We start from the raw sequence: 21,630 nt of genomic DNA, 5'->3' as shown, positions 1-21,630 counted from the left end.
GTTGCATTTGACCTGATGACCTGGCCGCCGGATGTCTGGTGTCCTTTTCCGCCACTGGACGCCACTCTTTAGCTCTCCTTCCCCCCGCCGCTCGTTGAGCCATTTTAAACAATGTTAATTATTCAATTATCAACAGCCAATGCGGCTGCCATGTGACCATGTGTCCTTCTAACTGGGTCTGGGTTCGTGTCGGGTGTATTGGGTGTGCGTGTGTGTCCTGTGTGTGTGTGTGTGCGTGTGTCTTTCTGTCCTGTCCCCGTCACAGTTGGTCCTTGTCCATCGCGTGTGAGAGTGCACGGCATATGTTGTTTGATTGCAAGCGAAAAATGAGGCGCAAGTGCACTGCAGACACAGATATACAGAGGTAAAAATTTAGGATAATTTAATTATTTAAAATAAAATATATATTTTTAATACAAACTTAATATATTATTACCAAAGAAATCAAATTTGTTTGGGAAGATTGTTTTACTTTTGTACATTCTAAAATTTACTCCTTTTCAAAAGGTTAATGCCAAGTAATGCCATTGTCCCCGAGTGCTAGTGTATCTGGAAGGATATTTATAATTTAAACTAATTTCTTAACCAAAAACTTTTCTTTCTCTGTATTCAAACACATATGGCAGCATACCTCATTGCGTGACATAGTTGTGGCTGTTGTTGCAGCCGTCATATATTCCCTGGCAATTGTCAGTGTCCGCACACACAGTCTGGCTGTGTTTGCATGGGAATTAGGGAAAAGGCGGATGGGCAAATCATTAGAGGGATGATTATGGTTACAACAATTTAAGAATTTAAACTTAAATGATTAAAGTATATTTAAAATGTGAAAAATGGAGAGAGAAAAAATTACGAAAAATCTAAGAAGTATTTATACGAATTTGTGTAGTGGATGTAATATACTTTGCTTTTACTTAACATCTTATAATTAACTTATAAATTAGAGAACAATATAAAACTTTATAAAACCTGTTATAAAAATATAGTTTATATCATAACTAATCCAAAAAAAGCATCAAATTCAATAAGGAACGTGTTTTAAATTTTAAACGTACAAACTTGAATAAACAATAGATTTTGACAAACTTTTTTAAGGTAATGAACAAATCTTTATAAACTTACATATTAGTATTATTCTTGCCTGTTTCTTGATTTCTAAAATCTGTTAAATTAAAAAATGAGCTTTAAAAATAACCCTGTACAACCTAGGATACTTTTAATTGTTTATAATCAAACACAAACAATAACCTAATGGTAAAAATCTTGTATCTGTGACTTAAGCTTTCACCTTTCTTCCCCAAAGTCAGTTTAAAATGTCTTAAAGCTTGTTTTAAAAGTAAAAGATATTTTTCAAACCCCTTCAAAATTCCCTTACCAACCGACACCTTCTAAGGGTTAAAGCTTTTCGATGTCTTTGCTTAATCCGCAAGCAACTTGAAAGCTTTTCGACCATCTTGGGCTTTCAATGGCCCGTTTCCGGTTCGAGTCCCCGCTTAAATGAAAATCTTTCCAAGTAAAATAGGGTTTTCTCAGTTTTCTTCAAGTCAAACTACTTATTCTCAGATTTATGGGAAAGTTTCTTTAAAATGGAATCCGAGCTAGTATTAAATAAAAAGCTTCCGCTTTAATTTAAATCCCACAACACGAAGCGGAAGTGGGTAGCCATTTGAATTTTTTTACAATTTATGGCTGACGCATAAACAATAATTATTGCGCTGAATTGTAATTAAAAGTAGAGAAATACACTCATGCACGTTGGTTTGCTTAATGACTCGAAATGTTTATTCGTTTTGGTAATTTAATACAATAATAATTACATTAATTAGCCTTTCTGTTTTTTTCTTTTTTTTTTTTCATGACAAATATTGTACATTTCATTTCCATACATACTTTAGGATGTGATTGTGTGTTTAATACATAATCGGATTTTTTTAATACAACTATTTAAATAATTTAGCTTAATGCTACTTAATTGATTGCAGGTGCTTTTTAAGTTTTTTGTTTGCTTTTTATTTGATTTGGTGAATTTTGGCTTCGAAAGAACTTTAATGGAGTTCAAACAAAATGGTGGACAAAGTTGTGTGGGTTTTGTTTTAATAAACATTTACGTATTGTGCTTTAAGGAACGCACTTCGATGTTACAATTAATTATAATACTGTACATGGCTCACGACCAGCATTCACACTCAATCAATACAAACCGTTCTGCAGGGGATTTGTAATCACATTTCATTAAGACGAAATCACAGAGCTAATAGCCAGGTTCCAGAGGCACATTCGCATTTAAGGGAATTTAGGGGAATTCATATATGAAATGGTCCAAATATTTCTGTGGAAAATGGCTTAAGTGGCCGTAATCCACAAATACATTGATGTCCTTACAAAAAAAAATCAATATTTCCACAGAGTTTTCTTCGGGGAGAAACACACCTAATGGTTGTCGAGTGGCTTACGTATTAACGAACGGGAATGTGTCCGTGGAACACGGCTAGAACTTAAATTACTGGAAATTAACTTAGAGCGGTTGCCACAGGGACTTGCCCACCACCTCCCGCTCCCTGTCCTTGGCCTGCGATCCCGGCAGGTGGACACGCGACACCTCGCTGAGTATACAGGTGCCGTCGCACTCCGTTTGGCTGCCAAACTCCTGCTCGCAAATACAGCTGGAGTTCTCCCTGCTGAGCAGGGCCAGCTGTACTCCCGTGGTGCTGGCCATCTCCTCGCTGGGCGGCGTTGTCGATGGCAGCTCCATGAGTGCCATATCGTCTTCGCACTCGATGACATTGGGGTGCAGGGGCTTGAAATTGTTGCGACGCCAGGGCGGCATCGAAACGCCTGTGTGGCCAACGCCACCAACAGCCACACAGGAGCCGGGAGCGGCAAAGGTAACCACACTCTGGTGATGATGGTGATGATGAAGCCCATGGCCATTGTTGTTCTGACCGCCGTTGTAAGTTCCGCCACTACCAGTGCTTCCATGTACCCGTGGCAAATGCAAACCCGTCTTGCCACCGCCGCTGCTGCCGTTGAGACCACCACCGCGGGCTGCTCCAAAGAGATTACTACGAATTCGCATGGAAGAGTTGGCATATGTCGACCTTATCGAGCTGGCACGTGTGTGCATCGAGAAGGTCCTTTCGTGGGCATCCAGGCTCGTTTGAAACTTGCAAAAACAGGCAGCGAAGCGTTTATTGAATTCCCTCTTAAACTTTTCCTACAAATACACAGAGAGAAAACAGGAGAATTAGATAGAGGTGTAAATATTTGGAAAGTATTCTAAGATATACTGGGAGAAACTGGAGACCAGGAGGGACGACTCGTAAAAATAGTTCTTGGCATTTTAGGTACAGATTTTCAATGCACAATCACCTGTTTTGAATACCATTATTTCTATAAAATATGAGGATTCCGAAGTACTTAAAAATCTATTAACTACCATAACATATATTAATATATTCTTTAAAAATTTTATAAATATTTATTTATTTTTATATTTACATTTAAACCTTTATTTTCGAAATTTCCTCTGCCTTTCTCAACAAAATCAAACTTTTAGTCCTTAGTTTTAGGGCTAATTAAAAGAAAAGTCTTTGGAAAAATTTCATGGGAAAAGAAAGAGCCAAACCCACTGCCTGGGGCTAAGACATCCCTCTTAGGCTAATGAACAAGAGCTAGGAGGATTTGCACCACCTCCACTGACAAATGCCATTTGTCTTTGCCGACAGTAAAATAGAATATTTGTTGACAAAAGTTTTCACGCACATCACGGCCAAAGGGAAAAGTTTACGAGCATTCGCAGATCTCGCCGCTCTCAATCTATCTTTTACAGACAATTTAAGTGTCAAAGCAAACAGCCGAGGGGTTTTTTCTCGCTTTTCTCGGTTTGCCACTTTGCCATGCCGAAGATTTTTGTGGGATTTCGCTCCATTTTGCGGGCTCCCAATTCCTGTGGCTCAGACAGTAGGTGTGTTTGCTTATTGGCTACAGTGAAGCGCTCCTTTAATTAACTTTGACAAAGTATTTTTTTTCGTCTGTCAGCTATTTTCGGTGTTTGGAAAATTTGTATTGTAAATTTGATGCCAAGTAAGCTGGAATTTATTTTTGGATAAAAAGAAAGAACAGAGCCGCGGATGCTAATAAATCAGTGAAAAGCAAAATTGGGAAAAAATCAACAGAGAAATCGATTTGAAGAAGTCGAAGCAATGAAATTAAGTGAAATGAATTTTCCCTGCTCGACTGCCTTTTTGAGATTGTGAGCGCCTCTATTAGCCTTTCTATCAAAGCAAAGTTTCCTTTTCATTCAAATTTGATTTGATGGAGCGAGGAAAACGATGAGGAAGTAAATGTGTTTATTTTTAGGATAATAAAGTAAATCATTATAAATGAAAGTTCAAATATTTCAAGGTTGACTGGCTGAATTATTAAGAAATTATGGCTTCAGGCACTTCTATTTTTAAGAAAGGATAATAATTTATCAAAATATATTAGAATATAATAAATAAATCAACATTATCCTTCTCTTATGATGGAAAACACATTGCCTTTTTAAAGTATTTCAACCGTATGCCAATAAATTTGCCTGCCAAGTCCCCCAAGTCCACAAATGGCAACATTTACACGCCCCAAAAACTAACAGAAAACGGCCTTAGTCGCTGGGTTCTGTCCCTCATCAATTGCCATTATTCCCTGGCTAAATTTAGTTTCCTTTTTATGGACTCGTCGTGCTGCAGCCTTTTAGTGGCGTCTCCCCTAAACGAGTCCCTGTGGACTCTTGTAACTTTGAAACAGAGGACACCAATCAAAAGCCCAGACGGGGCCAAATGCAAATCCGACACTCGGCAAACAACAAATCGGGACAATCATCATCATCATCACCATTCAGGTCCACTTACGTTGTAGATGCCATAAATAAAGGGATTGTAGCAGCTATTGCTCATGGCCAGCCAGTCGCAGCAGAACCAGACGATGCTGATGAAATGGTAGTCGTTGATTTCCGGAATCGTCACATACAGAATATTATAGAGCTGCAGCGGCAGCCAGCACAGGCCAAAGATAATGACCACGATAATCAGCATTTTTATGACCTGCAGAGCGGGGCAAAAGAGGAAATTAAACGGTTGTCAGACTGGTATCCCAATCCCATTCCCCCAACTCACCTTCTTCTTGTTTTTCAGCAGCGTTATGTCCCGTGAATCCTGGGCATTGCCCGGAGCCCGGGTGCCCCACAGGCGCACCGCCATCTGGATGTAGACAAAGCTGATGACACAGAAGGGAACCAGATACTGCACAAAGACCAGCGTGTATCGGAACGTTTGCAGTTGATCATCCGATAGGTTCTTGTTCATGCAGAACGGTCGCGTCATATTGAAGGTCTCATTGTTCTCTGCGTAATGTGAAATGCGAAAAGCGAAAAGCTGAAATCCATCGGCCATTTAATCTATGCAAATCGGATAGACTTACCGCGGAACCTCTCGGTCAATTCCTCCACCCGAAAGGCTATGGCAAAGGGCACGGCGAAGAGCAGGGCCAGCAGCCAGATTCCGCCAATTATGAACTTCGATATGAACTTTGTAGGACGTGCCCTGCATGTGTAAGCAGATTTTTAATGATTCCCGGTTACAGGTTCCCTTTCAGAACTTACCTAAGTGGATTAATGATGGCCCGATGCCGATCAATGGCAATGGCGGTCAACGTGAACACCGAGACATTGACGCTGAGGGCCTGGACAAAGGGACAGAAGCTGCACATGAACCAAGGCAGATTCCAACTCTGCAGCAGGGCAGCCTGGAACTGTAAAGGGAAATGAGATATGTAAGTTATAGGTTGATAAGTTCATCATATAATAGTAACTGTATTCTTTAAGTTATTAGTTAGGTTTCTGCGTATACCGCAGCTTAACCTTTACACATTTCTGACTTTATCATTGTAAAATCAAATATTTAAAAACCATTTATGTTATTAAGATCACAAAAGTCCTTTAACAACAGTTACTTTTTTCACTAGCCTCCGAAAAATAGCCAATACTTTATACGAACTAATTAAAGGATCTTATTATAATCCTGTAAAATTCCCTTACAAAAAATAAACATTTTTTCAAAGCATCTTTTAAGAAAATCAAATACTTAGACTCCTTTTTCTCTATACCATATTTAACATATTAAATTTACTTTTATCCCTCAGTGTAAACTATAAAGGAGAAAGGGCCCCTTGTGCCCGTGTCGGTGCGATGTGCGATGATTAAATCAAGCCCCAAATGTAGACCCATTCAAGTCACATGGCCAAACATCATTAATGGACACTGGACCGCAAACAACAGGAATCTGCTGCTGTTTCGGGGCTGTCCCCCCTTTTGGCCCTGTCCCAACAATTCTTGGTCAAATAAATTGTTGAAATCTCCGCTCAGTTGCTGGGTTGTGATTTTCCCAGTAAGTGTATATGTATTTGGAGTGTGTATATAATATTGTGGAGGCGTGTGGATGCGTACGTGTGTGCGGTTGCTGCGGATATTTGAGGCACGCGCTTTCCCCTTCTCAAGGGACACCGCAAATTGCAATTTTCTCGCCAGCTTATTGATGACACTTCCATGATGGCTGTGACAGAGCCAAAGTTCTGTTTGATTGCGGAATTAATATAAATTAAGTGCGGCAAATGAAGTTTGGCAAGCAGACTGAGGGTCAAGTTCAAAGTTCAAAGTGATTAAAGCGCTTGAAATAAACAAGCCTGCTAATTATTTAAAGAGAATTACCTAAGAGATAAGTGTTCTTTTTATTATTAGAACCTTTTTTTGTTAACTCCCCACAATTTTCACAATTTAAAAACTTCAAGTTTCACCTTTATAACTTTATTATAACTTTAATTAAAAGTACACAATTCCTTAGGAAAAGGTAAGCAAAAGCAGACAAAAATAATATTAATTTTCAAATTTTACATTTGTTTTGCATTTTGTACGTTTACCTTTACTTTCATTCTCATTTTCCCTGCAATAACACTAGAAAAGCAATAAATGCCAATGGCTATTGTCTATTCAAATATAATTTCCCAGTATCACATACAAATTTAATGAGATTTCAATTGCTGCCGCCAGAAAAGGAGAGGTAAGCACGTTATAGATTGGGCGAGAAAATTGTTCAGTTGGCTTTTAGCACTTTATTTTCGCTGGCTTATATGGAATACTAATCCCATTAACACATAAACCGACAATCGCATTAAAATTTCAAGTAGCTAATATTCCATTGCCAACACCCAAAAAAAAGGGCGGATGAGGAGGCTGTGCCAATTTTCTAATTCCAAACATGGCGCTTCTCCACCGTCCGGAAATTAAATTGATGCTGGATTATACCGAAATTGATGTGTCTGCGCCCTGCCCCGTGTTGCTGTCCATAAAGCGACTATCTATCTATCCATGTTATGGCGAAAATAAGTGAAAACTAATGCTAATGTCGATGCGGCTTGTGTGATTTATGCATACAAAGTGTCAACAGTGCCGCGTTTGAAAATCATTTAAATCGAAATCAATTTAGCTGGTCCACAGTGCGTATGCGCAATGTTATGAATAAAAACCTAATGACACTAGTTTACAAATACTAAGATTCCTTTATATGATTGGAAATTGAGTTTATATAGTAAAGGTTCTCAGTTAAAATTTATTTAAAGCAGCAATCGATATCCATTAAGATACTCAGCAAGGCTTATGCTAAATGTTTAATTTAGTTATTTAAAGGCGAAGATAAAGAAGCTTACTTACAGTAGGCGAAAAAATGTTAATGTTGAGAAATATACTTTAAATTAATTCTTATAAATATATAAAGATGCAATTTTTCCTATTGCTTGTTGACCAAGGTTCTTCTTCATTAATTCCATTAAGCATCATGAGCACCACTCACCTGAAATGGTATGCAGAACAGGCCAATGATGACGTCGGCAAAGGCCAAATTGGCTATATACATATTGGTCACCGTGCGCATCTGTCTGGTGGTGGCCACCACCCAGATGACCAGCGTGTTGCCGATGACAGCCACAATGCTGATGCCACCATAAAAGATGGACAGCAGGGCCACAATCTCAGCGGGGGCTGCATACAAGCGCTCTGCAAAAAAAATTAAATTAAATAGAAAATTACGTGAAAAAAATGTTAAACAAATAAATTCTAATAAAATAAAATCCCTGCATTTAAGGTACAATTAGTTTCAGTGTTGAATTTTCAGAATTGTCGCTAACCTGACAGTGGCAGATTAATTCAGGTGTCAGTTGTCAGTCAGTGTCAGTGGCATTCCCGTTGAGTGCTAAACGTCAAGGAAATTGAATTGGATTTATAATGGCAGCCAGAAGTTTATACATCCAAGTTTTAGATGAAATATTGATAGACCAGCCAGAGGCAGTGCGTTCTCATTAGCATTTCCCCCAGTAGTTCCATGGGTCACTGGTTGCTCTCATCCCAAATTCATTCGATTTTAGTGACCAGGCGATGCTCTTTTATCTACTCCACAAGGAGCTCATGAATGATGCAGGATCAAAAGAACTAACGGCTAACTGTCAAAACGAAAACAAACTTGTCAATGTTTTGATTGATGATACGTCAAGTCGTATTAATCCAGTCGACTATAAGACGTGTCCCCAGAGGCTGAAAGGGATTAAAGCAGTGCTTACCGAATTCCGCTTCCTCCTCGGCTCCGGGTAAAAAGTCGACGCGCGATTCCTCCTCGATTAGGTTCGTGGCCATGGCACTAAGTTTTTGTTTTGTTTTTGGTTTCCTTTGGTTTGGTTTCCTAATGAGAATGATGATATTCCCAAAAGGAGTAACTTCTCCGTTGCTAGATCTTGTATTTTGGTTCGACCTTTGGTTTTATTTACGAGCTGCAATGCATCTTCAGGGGCATTTTCGCTTCATTGCAATCTAAAAACGAGAGAAAGATAAATGCCACACATTCATTTCAAGTTGTGGGAAAACACTGAGCTTAAAATTTTAAATCTGGGATAAATTTTATATACATTCTTTTTAATTTATGCGAGGATTTGGTAACTTATAGACCTCTTTGATTTGATTTTTGATTTAATGTATGCAAAAGGAAACTAAGCAAGTGCACCTGTCTGTTTTCACAGGCTAATTCTCTTAGAAAAACAAATTTCGTATGCAAACATAATTTTATATTGGAAATATCTAACAAAAATATTATTAAAAAACCTTGTTTTTGCACAAACCTAACTTCTATCACACGTAGTATTTTCTAAATCCTCTTGTTTTACAGGAAAATTGATGAAAAGTCAGCTGCCAGATTTTCAGTGGTTGAAGTAAATCAAATATGCAGAAAACTCGTAAAACAAATGAAACGAGAGCTAACAAGAAAACAAGTTTCAGAAGCCAAACAAGCAATCTCCCAACAAGGAAACTTACAGTTTTCAGTGGGTGGACATGAAAAATGGATCAGGTGGAATCACCTGTCGGCTTTCGCATATGGAACGTTTGTTTTGTATAATTGAAACTGCAGCACCAAGTTGCTGCTCTTCCAGTTTACTGACCCTGGGCAATGGCCACCGAATAATGTTTCTAGTTCTATTTCTTGTAATGAAAACAGTTTCCCGAAAATAATATTTTCCTGTTTTCTTTGGAAAGTGACGCCAACGCATGTTGGCATTTTAAACATGAGGGTGACTCCTTTTAAAATAAACTCTGAACACTGGAAACAAGTCTCTTAGTTGGGTTAATTGGCCATTTATCGGATTGTTAACATTGCGGCGACTTGTTAATTTCTATTCCATAGTGTAAACACTGTCGACTTGTTAATTTATTGGGCAACTTAATGTTTATTTAATTGCCAAACGATTTGGTTATTGATGGATGTTTAAGTTGGTTTTTATAATAAAACTTCAGACAGAGTTTACTTTTATAGATTATGTTTAATCAATACTATTTACCTTTTACTAAAACACTATAAGTAGAAAATGTTTTTATTGGGTTTAAAATGTATATTACATTTTCCCAAATTTAATTTTTCAGTATGTAAACAAAGTTCCTTAACAATCTTTAACTTTTCCTCCTAGAAACTTACACAAATAATATTTATATTTTATGGTTCCTAAACATTTTAAGGAAAATATCAAAAGCATTCTTGAATATATTAAATTATAACTTTTAACCATGAAAAATATGCAAAAGTAAAGTTTAATATTTCACCGTCCAAAGTTGCCATAACGTGTACCGTTTAGCAATTTACCACAGGCACTTTATGTCTTTAGTTTATTTTCCCAAACAATTTTTCTGAACGAAACTATTAAAGTTCCTTGCCCAGACCAGGTCCTTTTTCCCCTCGTAAAGTGGCTTTTGTTACGCCCAGCATATGTGCACGCATATTTTCACAGGTATTATGGGCGGCATTCGATGGAAATACCAATTCAGAGTGGCCTTTTTCTTTAAATTAGCCTTGCTCTCTAAGCCTCTTCAACTGCGAACCCTAAAAGCCTAAAATTAGACCCATGAAGCTGCAGATAATGCGCCAGCTTAGGTCCCTAATACGATTTTCCGAGTGAAAACTAGCCGGGGGTTTTTTATTGCTGAAAATTTCCATTGAAAGGCTTGTACAATGTCTGTGTGTTGCCACCGCCACCGCAGCTCACTCATTTAGTTGGCGCTCCATCAGGCTCTAGGAGTTCAACGCTGTCAAGGCCAAGCGAGAAAGTGGTTTTTGTGTGGGTGCCATGCAAAAATTCGCTTAAAGCTGTTTTGAAAAATCGTATACAATTTTTCAATGGCAAGTCTCTGGGGAAAAATCGGGAAAACTGTCGGATCCATTTATGCTTACAGAGAGTGCAATTAGTCTGGCCAAGCGAGACGTCGAGATTTTCTAATTAACGTCAAAAGGAGAGTCTCTCTTTATTTTCGTGTCCCCCTCCCTTGTCGTCCTTGAAATTTGATGGTCAACTAATTGAGAGCCAAAAGATTTTCGGGTCATTAAGCTGGCGTATATGTGGGGTATGTGTTTGGGCCGGTCCTTTGAAGCAGAGCACAGAGAGGAAAAACGAGGCTCAGGATATGCCTTCTATTATTATTATTAAAATGTAAGTATTAAATAAAGAAATAATTATAATTCTTATACCACAAACAATTGGCTTCCTTTCAAAATCAATCATTCTTTTATTCATTTCAAAAACCCCGCTTATCCTTTTCTTTTCTTTTCTTTCTAAAATGTTTTCCCACCGCCTTTGAAATTGTAATCCTGTATTTATAAGGCTTTTCTCTGCCTGTATATTTTTTGCGGGGAAAAACTCCAGCCGGCGTGAAAAGTGCTGCTGTAGATTTCCCATGAAACACACTTGAAACCCACTTGAGAACAAAGCAACAGGGATTCATGTCGCCCAGGTCCTAACCATTAATTTGTGAAATTTACAGACATTTGACTTCACCCAAACAAGTGCACGGAGGCCTACACGTGTGCGCGCGCGAGTGGAGGGAATTTTCCTGAAAATTCACAGAGTTGAATAACAAATTTTTGAATGAAGAATGTGCTGTTCAAGCAGCGAATATTATTAAAAGTGTATCCTATTAGAGCGTCAGTGGGGCGCAGGACATCAAAGTGAAAATTCATATTGGATAGCAACGTGTATCATCGCATTCGCAGCGCCGAGAGTCAGTTGGCAACATTGTGATATGGAATTGTTGTTCCCACGGCCCTGCCCGTTCAATACAAAAAAAAAGAGAACATCCAGCGTTACGCATACGACACATAAGCCCAGCAACAAGAGCCACATTATGGCAAGGCTTATACCATCGCCCACCAAAGGCACCGCTGATATAATGAAAAAACGAAATGAAAAGACAACATGTCCAATAAAAGCGCAACTGTAGGCCGCACTTTTTTTGTTGTTGATTTTGTGGCCCTTTCTAAGGGTATTAACAATTTTCCTTCAACTTTGTTGTGAAAAAAAAAAATTAAAGTTGGATTTTTCTGAGAAAAACATATATATTTCTTATGCAAATAAAGGAAAGGAGGTATTTTCTATAAATTTATTTATTTTAATAAATTTAATTCCTTTGAAAACTATCATTATTTATTTACATTATTATTAATTAAAAAATAAACTACAGACTTAAGTTAATGTTGAAATTCTTCGCCACAAAAGGGTATACGAAACTTCGGTCTTTTTGGTTCTTAGCTTTATTTTATTTGGACACATGGGTTAGGTAAAGGGACCAGCAAAAAGCTTAAGAATTGAGCATGTAATTTTCGGGGGTCATGTGTGTAAAGAGTCCTTTGTTTACAATGCCATCGGACTTTGGTCTTAAGCCCGAACTTAGACAGCATGTGTTTACAGCTTCTGGTTTGATTGGTCTTTTGGGACACACACACATATTTTCGGCAGTGTCTAGTCTTGATTTTAATAAATAATCACTTGGCTGAGCGAGGATTGTAATTAAGATTGTTACAGCTACAGTTAAGTGTGTCAAAGATGGTGAAATATATTTGAGAGAGGCTCAATTAAATGTCACAGAATGCAGACTTAACCCCTGACAACTGTTCCAAAAAAACTGTACTTACCCCGCTCCCTTAAAACAATTATTTTGCTACTTATCTTCTGGCCAGACTTGAACTTTGCTTATTTAAGCCAACTTTCCAATTGCACGACATTTTCAAATTAAATTTGCCCTCCTTTCACTCGATTGCAAATTGATGGCCACTTGGGAATTAGACGCCGGCGTCAGGACTCAAAGGCGAATCAATTAAAAATTCATTAAATGTAATGCCCCGGGGGACAGGTAAGTGTTTTTAGTCAGCTTACTAATTTGCGTCGAGCAAGATAAAATGTTTTGCCCCGCCACAATCGCTGACCAAAAAGGATTGTCCCGCATTAAGTATTCCGTTCGAGTTGAGTCCTTGCCACTGGCATCCCCCATGAACTCTGGCACAGCTCATTTAACCGCCTCTCCTTTCAGTTGACGGGCTCCGCTTTCGGCCATCCTTCCCAGGAGTGTCCATCAAAAGGACCATGTTAAGTGCCTGCCATTATGGTCGCCGCTCCTTTGACATTGTTTGCGCCATATCCTGCCAATTTTGAACGCCCTTTTGTCTGTCCAGCCGAATTAGCCGTCCCCAAAAAATCTTTTTAAAATGAATAACAAAATTATAACTGACCACCGATTGCCTTTTGTTAGCGGGCTCACCATTTAATTGCGCATTACGCAGGCAAGGATGCCATCAAAAAACATGCCCCCAGGTATCCTGCCACCCGAAACACGTGGCTCGTAAAAAAAAACACCATGGAGGTGACACCCATTGAGTGGGTCATGACCTCTGTGGGCATTTGTAATTTGTAGACAGAGCTTTTGAGAGGCATTAAACCGTTTACTCATTAAAATTAAAAACCTTGAATAAAGTTGTTCCTTGTTAATTATAACTTTATGGCCTAACTTGGGTGTGAAATTGTTTTACAATCTTCGGTAATATTTCTAGAATTATATAAATAATAATTACGAATAATAACTTAGATGAAACCCTACTGATTTTATAGTTCGTTTCTATCACTTTTGATTTATTGATTTTTTAATAACATATTCTATATATGAACCAACAATTGTTCTCTGTATAAATAACTAACACTTCAACTCACTAATTTTATTCAATTAAGCAAATATTTGATTCCCTTTTCTTAGCACTATTATTAGAATCTTAATTAGAAGTTTTCGTGCCTGAACTTCAAACTCTCAAAGTCACTTCATTAGCACAATTTTAAATTTCTTCAACATTTTATTAAATAATTTTTGCCACCGTCAAGCGTTAATCTGCGAAAGAAACCATAATCTGATATAAACCTAACACAAAATAAGCAAAAGGAAAGTCCCAAAATAGGTGGCACACTTTTTGGCACACATTTTACGGCATTAAATGTAATTGTAATAAATGTGAATGTTACCCGCAGGTGCTGTGCGAACCCGAGAGCTGTGCAAGCTCTCTTCCGGCACCCAACCAGTTTCCAGTTAAATGAGTATTAATATAGTTTCATTTAAGTTCACTTTGCCCTGGGCCGCAATAAACTTTGCCGTGTGAAAATCTAATTAAATGCGTGTCAATAAAGTCCCTTCTTACTACGAGCATTCGCGTAATATTCACAGGATATCGTTGTCGATTCCGAATCCGATTCACTTTTCGAGTACTTAGCCAAGCATCCTTGCCGCCCGAGTTTCAGTTATCAACTGTTGGCAGCAGGTTCGTCTTCGGCCGGAACAACTGTTGAACCGTTGGCAAAATGGAGCCGAGCACCAAGCCCGAACTTCGGGCGATGGCCGGAAAATCAAAAGGAAAACTCAAGTCGTGGCTCTTGACACACTCAAAACACAACAAGTTGCACTTCAAACCTGTTGGCCATCGAACAGGTTCAGCCAAAGGACCCTTAAAGTTGCCGAAAATAAAACATAAAAAGGGAATATATAAAAGAAAGAGTAACTGTTGCAAGTTGTATAAATTTATGAGGCTCATTTCCATTCCGTCGGCAAGTTTATGCTGATGAGGCTAAGTGAAAAATTAGCAAGAAAAGTAATAAGCAATTAAAGAGAGTTTGCTATATACAAGTCGCCGCCAATATTAGCGAGGCTTTTCCCTTGGATTTTTCCACTTATCAGCCGCATTTCCATGTCATCAGCTTTAACGTTTTCCGACACCTTCGCATCGCCCACAAGAAGCTCGCTAAATCCGAATGGCTGAACACAGTCGGATTTGCCCACGTATCTACTATACTATGTACACCTTTTGTGGCATGCTCGCGTTTTCTGAATGGGAATTAAATTACACATCCACCGGTGAGTAAAAGGAGGCAAAATACCACAAAAATTTGTACCATTCTCTTATTTTTTGTATACCTCCTGTCTGAACATATGCAAATTTTGTGGAAAATGTGGCGGAAATTGAAAACAGATAAGCTGAAAAGTGCTCTTTCACACACAAGGCAAAGTAATTCCCACTGATTGATGTCATCAGCGGGAGAGCACAAAAATCATGTCACGGAAATCTAAAATATATTTGAAGGCAATTAACTCTCCGGCCCGGAAATGCCTTGGCTTATGCCTAGACTTTGCGGAAATGTAAGCTTAAATATTAAATATTAAATAAACTGGATGATGAAAGGTGTGGCACATACTTTGCTTAAATTTTCAACACGTGTGCTATGCCTTTTTCGGTTGTGGTCCTGGTTTATATATTTCTCAAGCAGATCACGTTTTCTCGCAACTCATTAAAATGTAAAACCCTTTAAAAAAGGACATGTTTTCTTTAATTAAATTGTGTAAAGTTGGAGCTTCTGAATAAAAAGAAGAAAAGCTTATGGTTTCCTACAAAAAGTACAAGAAAATCCAGACAAGAATGCATAACATTACTTTTCATACAGCTAAAAATTTTAAGAAATATTTGAAAATTCTATTCAGACATGTTAAAATTATAGAAAATATAAGTAAAATAAAGAGCATTCTACTAACTCTGCTAATCTGAATTCAATCATAAAATACATTCAAATTTGATTGCAATGTCTATGTCTGGCCTGAGGCATTAAAATTCATCCTTTTTTTGTTGATTGATTTGAAGCAGATGAAATTTCCATTTGACAGGTGCAAAATGGCCATAACTGTTTCCGTTGAAGTGTCCTTATGAGATTGAAACATATTTGAGCCTATACACACAAATTGATTTCACTTCACACCCACTCAGCACGAGACTGCCACGCGCACTCCACAGACTGCCCACTCTGGACGAGTGGCATGGGGCACATTTCAATTGAAACGGATTCCAAGAATGCGTAAGGATAATTTGAAAATACACAAATATGCCAATCACATGCCCAGGAGAATATTCAATTGAAATTTCATATCTTTGGGAAATATTCAACATGCAAGATAAGCTTTGAATTCCATTACATCTTAATTAATTGAAGACTTACATCCTTGAAGGGTTAAATGGAATGTCATAGCTGTAAGTCGAAGATGTTGACTCAGACGATTTGCATATCGGGCACACATTACCTGCATCACTTGGCAATCGGCAAAGCAATTGAAGTGCATCTAATTTCGCCAGCTCACAGTTCATGGCACTCTTCTGGAGCAGTCACCCGTGGAAGGGACTGCACTGGCTTTACGATGAACCTAAATCAAGTTAATCAGCACATTTAAATGCACATAAATGGCACAAAAAGGCGACGAAACCCCATTTGCACGTTTTCTTTCTTTGCATGAAAGCCAGAGAGGACGTCCCATATCTAATCGGACATCTCACAGTGGCAAAGAGAAGGTTTCGTCTCCGGGCACAATCCCAGCCACAATCCAGACAGGCAGAAAACAAATTTCACCGTCCATTGTCAGTTTCTTGCGTTGGCCGAATAAACCGCCACAATATAAATATTCAATGCAACTAATTGCCGTCCAAATGCTATAAATATTAATAGAACTCAGCTCGTGGCGTCTAGACCTGATGGACGCCTTACTATCCAGCAAATCATGTCCTTAATGACAATTGTTGGGGATATCTAACATAAATCTTGGGTCAGCTGGTTGGCCTAATTTGGGCAGCCATAAATATTGGATAAGCCAAGTGGTAATTAAGTGTTTAGATACCAATGCAATTGAATCACTTTACTAATTAGAAAATGATTAAGATATTGTAAATAACGAGTTTATTTTAAGAGCTTTTATTTAATTTAGTCTTTATATAATTATTACTCACCTCAGTGGTTTTATTTTCCTGCCTCTCAAATTCAATAAACTCTGACCTTCTTGGGCCCATTTAAATTGATTCCATTATGCTGTCCATCAATGCCCTGGCAACTGACATATTTATCATTATTAATATTTCACTCTAACTTGAAGCATGTATTTATAATTCTGTTTTCGATTGGCCTACCTCGGCTTGTGTTTGTGCTTTCATAATGTATTCAGATTGCAAAGTGCACGTGTCTGTTGCTTATCAAGAAAAGACGTCACAAGAAGGATTTAAGTAAAAGTTTGCTTTAAATTGAGAACAATCTCCCCCGCCCACAGTGATTTCCAAGCCACTAAAAAAAAAAATAGAAATACTTATGCAGAAAGAACACGAGGAGGAATCAACTTCTGCTGACAATGAAAACATTTTATCCCCGGCACAAAAATGTCAAAGATTTGCACTTAATTGCTATATTACAATCTGTAGACATTTTTAAGTGAAGGAGACTCTGCGCTGGTGGAGGATGGTAAATTTGCATTAGCCTCGACCTCAGCGCGTTGGCAGGGAACGAGAAGGCAGGACACGAAGGATGAGAAGGACTCGAACCCTTCCCGCTCTCTGAAAGCGCTTAAATAAAACGAAAAACAGAAAGCGAAAAATGGCATTTTTCCAATAAAAGTCAACAAGCGAGAGAAAACAAGTAGAAATATTTACGTGGCTGAGTGCGTGTTGGCAGGAGCATACAGGACTTTGACAAACGGTAAACAGAAGCCTGTTGATAGATACAAAACACTTGAGCGAAAAATGTGAAAAATCAAATTCACAAAAAAGGGGCAATCTTTCAGGTTTACTCATGGCGAAAATATAGGATTTATTCTTTAGTAATGAAACAGAAATTTGATTACACAGGAACACAAAATTAAACTTTGTGAAATTTCCACGAACCATTTCAAGTTTTCCATGATATTTGGGTGCTCCTGAGTAAAAGTCCCATACAAAATTATATTCCATCACCTACAGGTTCCGCGGTATACCTAAGAATACAAAAAACCGATGTTTGCAAATTAATTCAGGTATTCCAATTACAATAAACAAGACAAATATTTAAAATGTTTCTATACACATTATTAAACAAGAAAGTGCTGTTAAATATAGTTCCTACCTTGCATACTTCAGACACCCTTTAAAAATGTTTTTGTTTCTCTAAACAGTTTTGTGGCAAGTCAGTAAGTACTTTCAAGCCGAGATCAATATTGCCACAACGTTTAACTGATTAAAACTTTTCAACTTCAACTTGGACGCTGCAAAATATTTGCCCTTAAATTACACTAATTTATTTAGAAAAGTTTAAGTGGTTGAGATCCTCAAAGCTGCTGCAGCCCCTTGAGAGTTCCCTGTACTTTTGTTTAAACCCGACGCCCTTGAAAGTTCCTTAAACCCTCAACTAAGCCCCCCTTCACATATCTTGAAACAGAGGCAACTCTTTAATTACCCAAAGCATCTGCCACTCGTTCAGTGAACCTTGCAACAATCTTGACTCGCAGTCGATTCAATTGAATTCCCTCTGCACAAGTTGGGCTAATTTTTGAGCAGGCATTCGTCGCTAATACAATTTGCCATTACAAATTCCAACTGTTCCTTGACCTTTTCTGCCAAACAATGGTTCCCCAGAAAGGCAAGACACTGAAAAGAAAGGAAAGGTGAAACAACAAAGCCAACCGAGATGAGCAATCCCCCTCCCAGGAGTCCAATTAAACGCAGCCAACCTGCCGGAGCATTGCAAGAGCATTATCAACTGATGAACGGGTCTGCGAGGATTTTTTTAAATGACAACGTCCTTTTGGCTGGAGGGGAAGAAATAACAATATCGGTAATATCTGAACAATGTCGTGGAGAATAAGTAAAGGAACGAATGAAATACCAAGAAAAACCCATCAAAGGAACTGGAATCGTAGAAATCTACTTTTTTTAATGATTTTTTGCTGTTACGTCAAGGAGTACAAAGCTCGTGGGAAAAAGTGAGAGCTGTTAAGTCGCTTTTTTAAGAGGAAACCCCGCTTGGACACGCTCTTAAGTAGACTATGAAAGAATCCATTAAATAATGCGTTAAATTAAAGCAACGCCCCCTGGCAATTTCATGACTTTCTGCCATAATTAAAATATGAAATTAATAAACTCTGTAAATTATGGGGAAAAGGGTAAAATTATTTCTCAGACCGACCTTTAAAGCTCGAAGGATACTGTAATTAATTTGGTTATGCGATATCCAGACAGGCTGCAGGGTATGGGATGGGGAAAAAACAGAAGCCAACCTGAGATAAATACATTTAATCAAACACTTTGGCCGCAAAACAGGGCCATCATCGTCATTATCGTTAGTAATTAGTGGTTTAGCAATTAAAAGATAAATTCCAAAGGGGGTTAAAAGGCCAAACAATGGGCGAGAGAGAGTTTTTTTGCTGGAAAAGGAGCTTTAGAAAGTTGGCGATATTTCTTCATTTTGTTAAGCTAAACAGGGAACAAACGACGAACACAAACAGAACAGGAAAAGGCCATTTGTTCATTGTGTTCTCTCACCTCCATTTTTGGATATTTCAGGTTTGTTTGTCTTCTTAAAATTTACAGTAGAGCTTAACCCTTGACAGACAAATAAAAAAAAATATATAAAATGCAGAAGGCTGTCTGCCCACATTCATACTTTGTAATTATTATTCCTCTTTCGTCTTAATTTTGTTCTTTTCAGGAAGCAGGTAGAGAGAGATCCTGGCATTCTGTTTATTATTTGCCTTTGTCGCCAGCTAATTTCCCAGTCAAGGCTATTCGTGTCGCACCTGTAACAACACCCACACCTCTAATTGAAATTCCCTGGTACTTCACAGCAACAAAGGTTACTTTCGTTGAAGACTGAAAAAACGGGTTGAAAATATATGTCGGAAAATTTAAGATAAAAGATTAAAACGGAAGAGCTTTCCTGGCAGCCGGACTCTTGGGTAACACGGCTACCAGGAACTCACAATCAGACAGCTTTTGAAGCTGACTCAACATTCTTGTTATCCGACATCTGAGTTGCTCAATGATGAGCTCGACCATTACGGGCAGAAAAAGGATTGTGTCTGAACTCCCAGAGGGAAACATTTTGTCAGCTTCTGGCATGGACTTTAAATAGCAAAGAAATTGTATATTCAATTAAGATTTTTCTCCTCCCTTTTGTTTGTAAATATCTCCCCCTGTGGTCTGTGTAAAGCTTAAATATTTATTCGAGATAATTTCTTTTACTTTTTCCAACCGCAACCGAAATTTCTTGCATCGTTTGAATTGAGGTTTTCTGATGCATTGCACAAAGCAAAGTGTTTGACTAACGCCAGTAAACAAAATATATTTTGTATTCAACGAATTGTATTTATTGCTGCTCGTGATGCCAATCTATTGAATGCTAAAAATTCATTGATGAATTTATGTACTAGTCGACCGGGAGAACGTTTAAATTGCTCAATTGCCAAACAAATAGCTGGAGTGTATGTGGTTTTAATAGATTTTTTATTTGTTTACTGAGGCGAGAGCTCAGATCGAATGAGTTATTTACATATATGCTATTTAATATGCCGGCCGAGTGTGCATTTAATGCTCTTAATTGCAATGATAATGAATTTTTAACCATTTTTTGAACAACGGAAATCATCCATCCATTTGATCATATAGAGAAATGATTTTCTCTGAAAACTTACCCCGCTGAAATTAATTACTTTTCCGATGTCGGATGGATTTAAATGCGTTCTTTTTATGCCTGTTTTTCTGTAATAAATTAATTAATTCTCATTTGCCGAGACCGCCACTGTCCAATGCAATTAGCTCTATGGTTATTTCGCTATTGACTCCGCGGCCATAATCAGCAGCCGTGAGCAAACAACAATTCTATCTGTGTTTATATACACTTTTAGATAAACACACACTTGGCATTGAATTTTATAACGGTTTGGATGTTTCATAAACCTCTCTGTGGCTTTGTATTTTTTTTAAGAAAAACATGTATGCTGAGCCCGAAATATTTGTCTAATTTTTTTTGATACAGTTTCGATCGCGAGCCACAACCGCACGATAAAAGCTCACGGAGCCAACTGATGGCTGTAGGAGCTCGCAGCCTGTTAATTTTTGTGCCGGCTTCTATTGATTCCCATACAGACACACAAAGACACACACACACAGATACAAAGGGAGGCAGGCGCACGCACACACCCAATTGGGTGTTTTTTTACACATTTTTTATATTGTATATTTTTTTATCTCGAGGAATACGCATACGTCAGAGTGGGCGGCGGTCTTGTGGGTGACACGGCCAAAAACTCAGGTGCAGCCCCAAAGAAATCTTAATCAATTTGACTGTTTTTCTTCGGGGTTGTTAATATAAATCAATAAAATCAAAAAAGTCCAATTCGCCTGGGAGTCTGCTGGGCGTGTCTCGACTGTTTCACTTGCTTTTTTCTTGCCTTCGTCGTTTACTCGCATATTTGTTTACTGATTACCCACCTCGAAATAATAATAAAAATCCAACAAATATTATATGGCCTCCCCCTCAGCTAAATTGATACAGATAAGTGAAAGTTTAGGCGGTACTTGTATATAAACTGTTGAATCGGTAATTACCATTTAATAATGAATTAAGTGGATTTCCCTTCCAACTTTATCTCTGCCAGACAGAGACACCTTTTGGCTTATTGTTAGTTGTTGGGCCAACAACTACTTGGCATTAAACGTTTAATTTGTTTTCGACGGGCAAACAAAACAATTACAACTGAGGAAAGTTAATGGGTGGTTAAACGAGATAATAATGGAAGTAAGTAACTTGTTTATGAAGGAAGAAATTAGTTGGTTTGGGAACATAGAGTTTTGAGGTATTTCAAATAGTTTTTCGAAATTAGAACTTACTTTTGGAAATTCCCCTTATTTTATTCCTATGACTAAT

The 21,630-nt window shown here is 38.1% G+C and overlaps 1 protein-coding gene across 4 annotated transcripts; it reads right to left on the bottom strand.

Annotated features, from left to right (window-relative positions):
* Positions 1–1,755: 1,755 nt before the first annotated feature.
* Positions 1,756–20,747, bottom strand: Lkr (Leucokinin receptor). Of its 4 annotated transcripts, XM_070285970.1 has the most exons (9): positions 20,396–20,747; positions 16,695–16,795; positions 8,647–8,893; positions 7,884–8,086; positions 5,642–5,790; positions 5,461–5,582; positions 5,157–5,383; positions 4,893–5,084; positions 1,756–3,214 (listed from the first exon to the last, which is right to left on the bottom strand). In XM_070285970.1, exons 3-9 carry the CDS (start codon positions 8,717–8,719, stop codon positions 2,516–2,518), a joined length of 1,665 nt encoding a protein of 554 aa, XP_070142071.1. In that variant the 5' UTR covers positions 8,720–8,893; positions 16,695–16,795; positions 20,396–20,747; the 3' UTR covers positions 1,756–2,515. The 4 variants fall into 4 exon arrangements, with proteins under 4 accessions (XP_070142071.1, XP_017038274.1, XP_070142072.1 ...); XM_017182785.3 differs by lacking the exon at positions 16,695–16,795; XM_070285971.1 differs by lacking the exons at positions 16,695–16,795; positions 20,396–20,747 and adding an exon at positions 13,903–14,026.
* Positions 20,748–21,630: the final 883 nt, after the last annotated feature.

The sequence above is a fragment of the Drosophila kikkawai genome, chromosome 3L, assembly GCF_030179895.1.
Source record: "Drosophila kikkawai strain 14028-0561.14 chromosome 3L, DkikHiC1v2, whole genome shotgun sequence".
Taxonomy (NCBI): Eukaryota; Metazoa; Arthropoda; class Insecta; order Diptera; family Drosophilidae; genus Drosophila; species Drosophila kikkawai.
Note: the sequence above shows the minus strand (reverse complement) of the source record. Positions and strands in the feature narration are given on the sequence as shown.

Coding starts and splice junctions, on each gene's coding strand:
- Lkr (XM_070285970.1), bottom strand. CDS start 8,719: ATGGCCACGAACCTAATCGAGGAGGAATCGCGCGTCGACTTTTTACCC. Junction 8,087..8,646: donor CGAGGAGGAAGCGGAATTCG/GTAAGCACTGCT, acceptor TTTTTTTTGCAG/AGCGCTTGTATGCAGCCCCC. Junction 3,215..4,892: donor TTATTTATGGCATCTACAAC/GTAAGTGGACCT, acceptor GTGTATTTGTAG/GAAAAGTTTAAGAGGGAATT.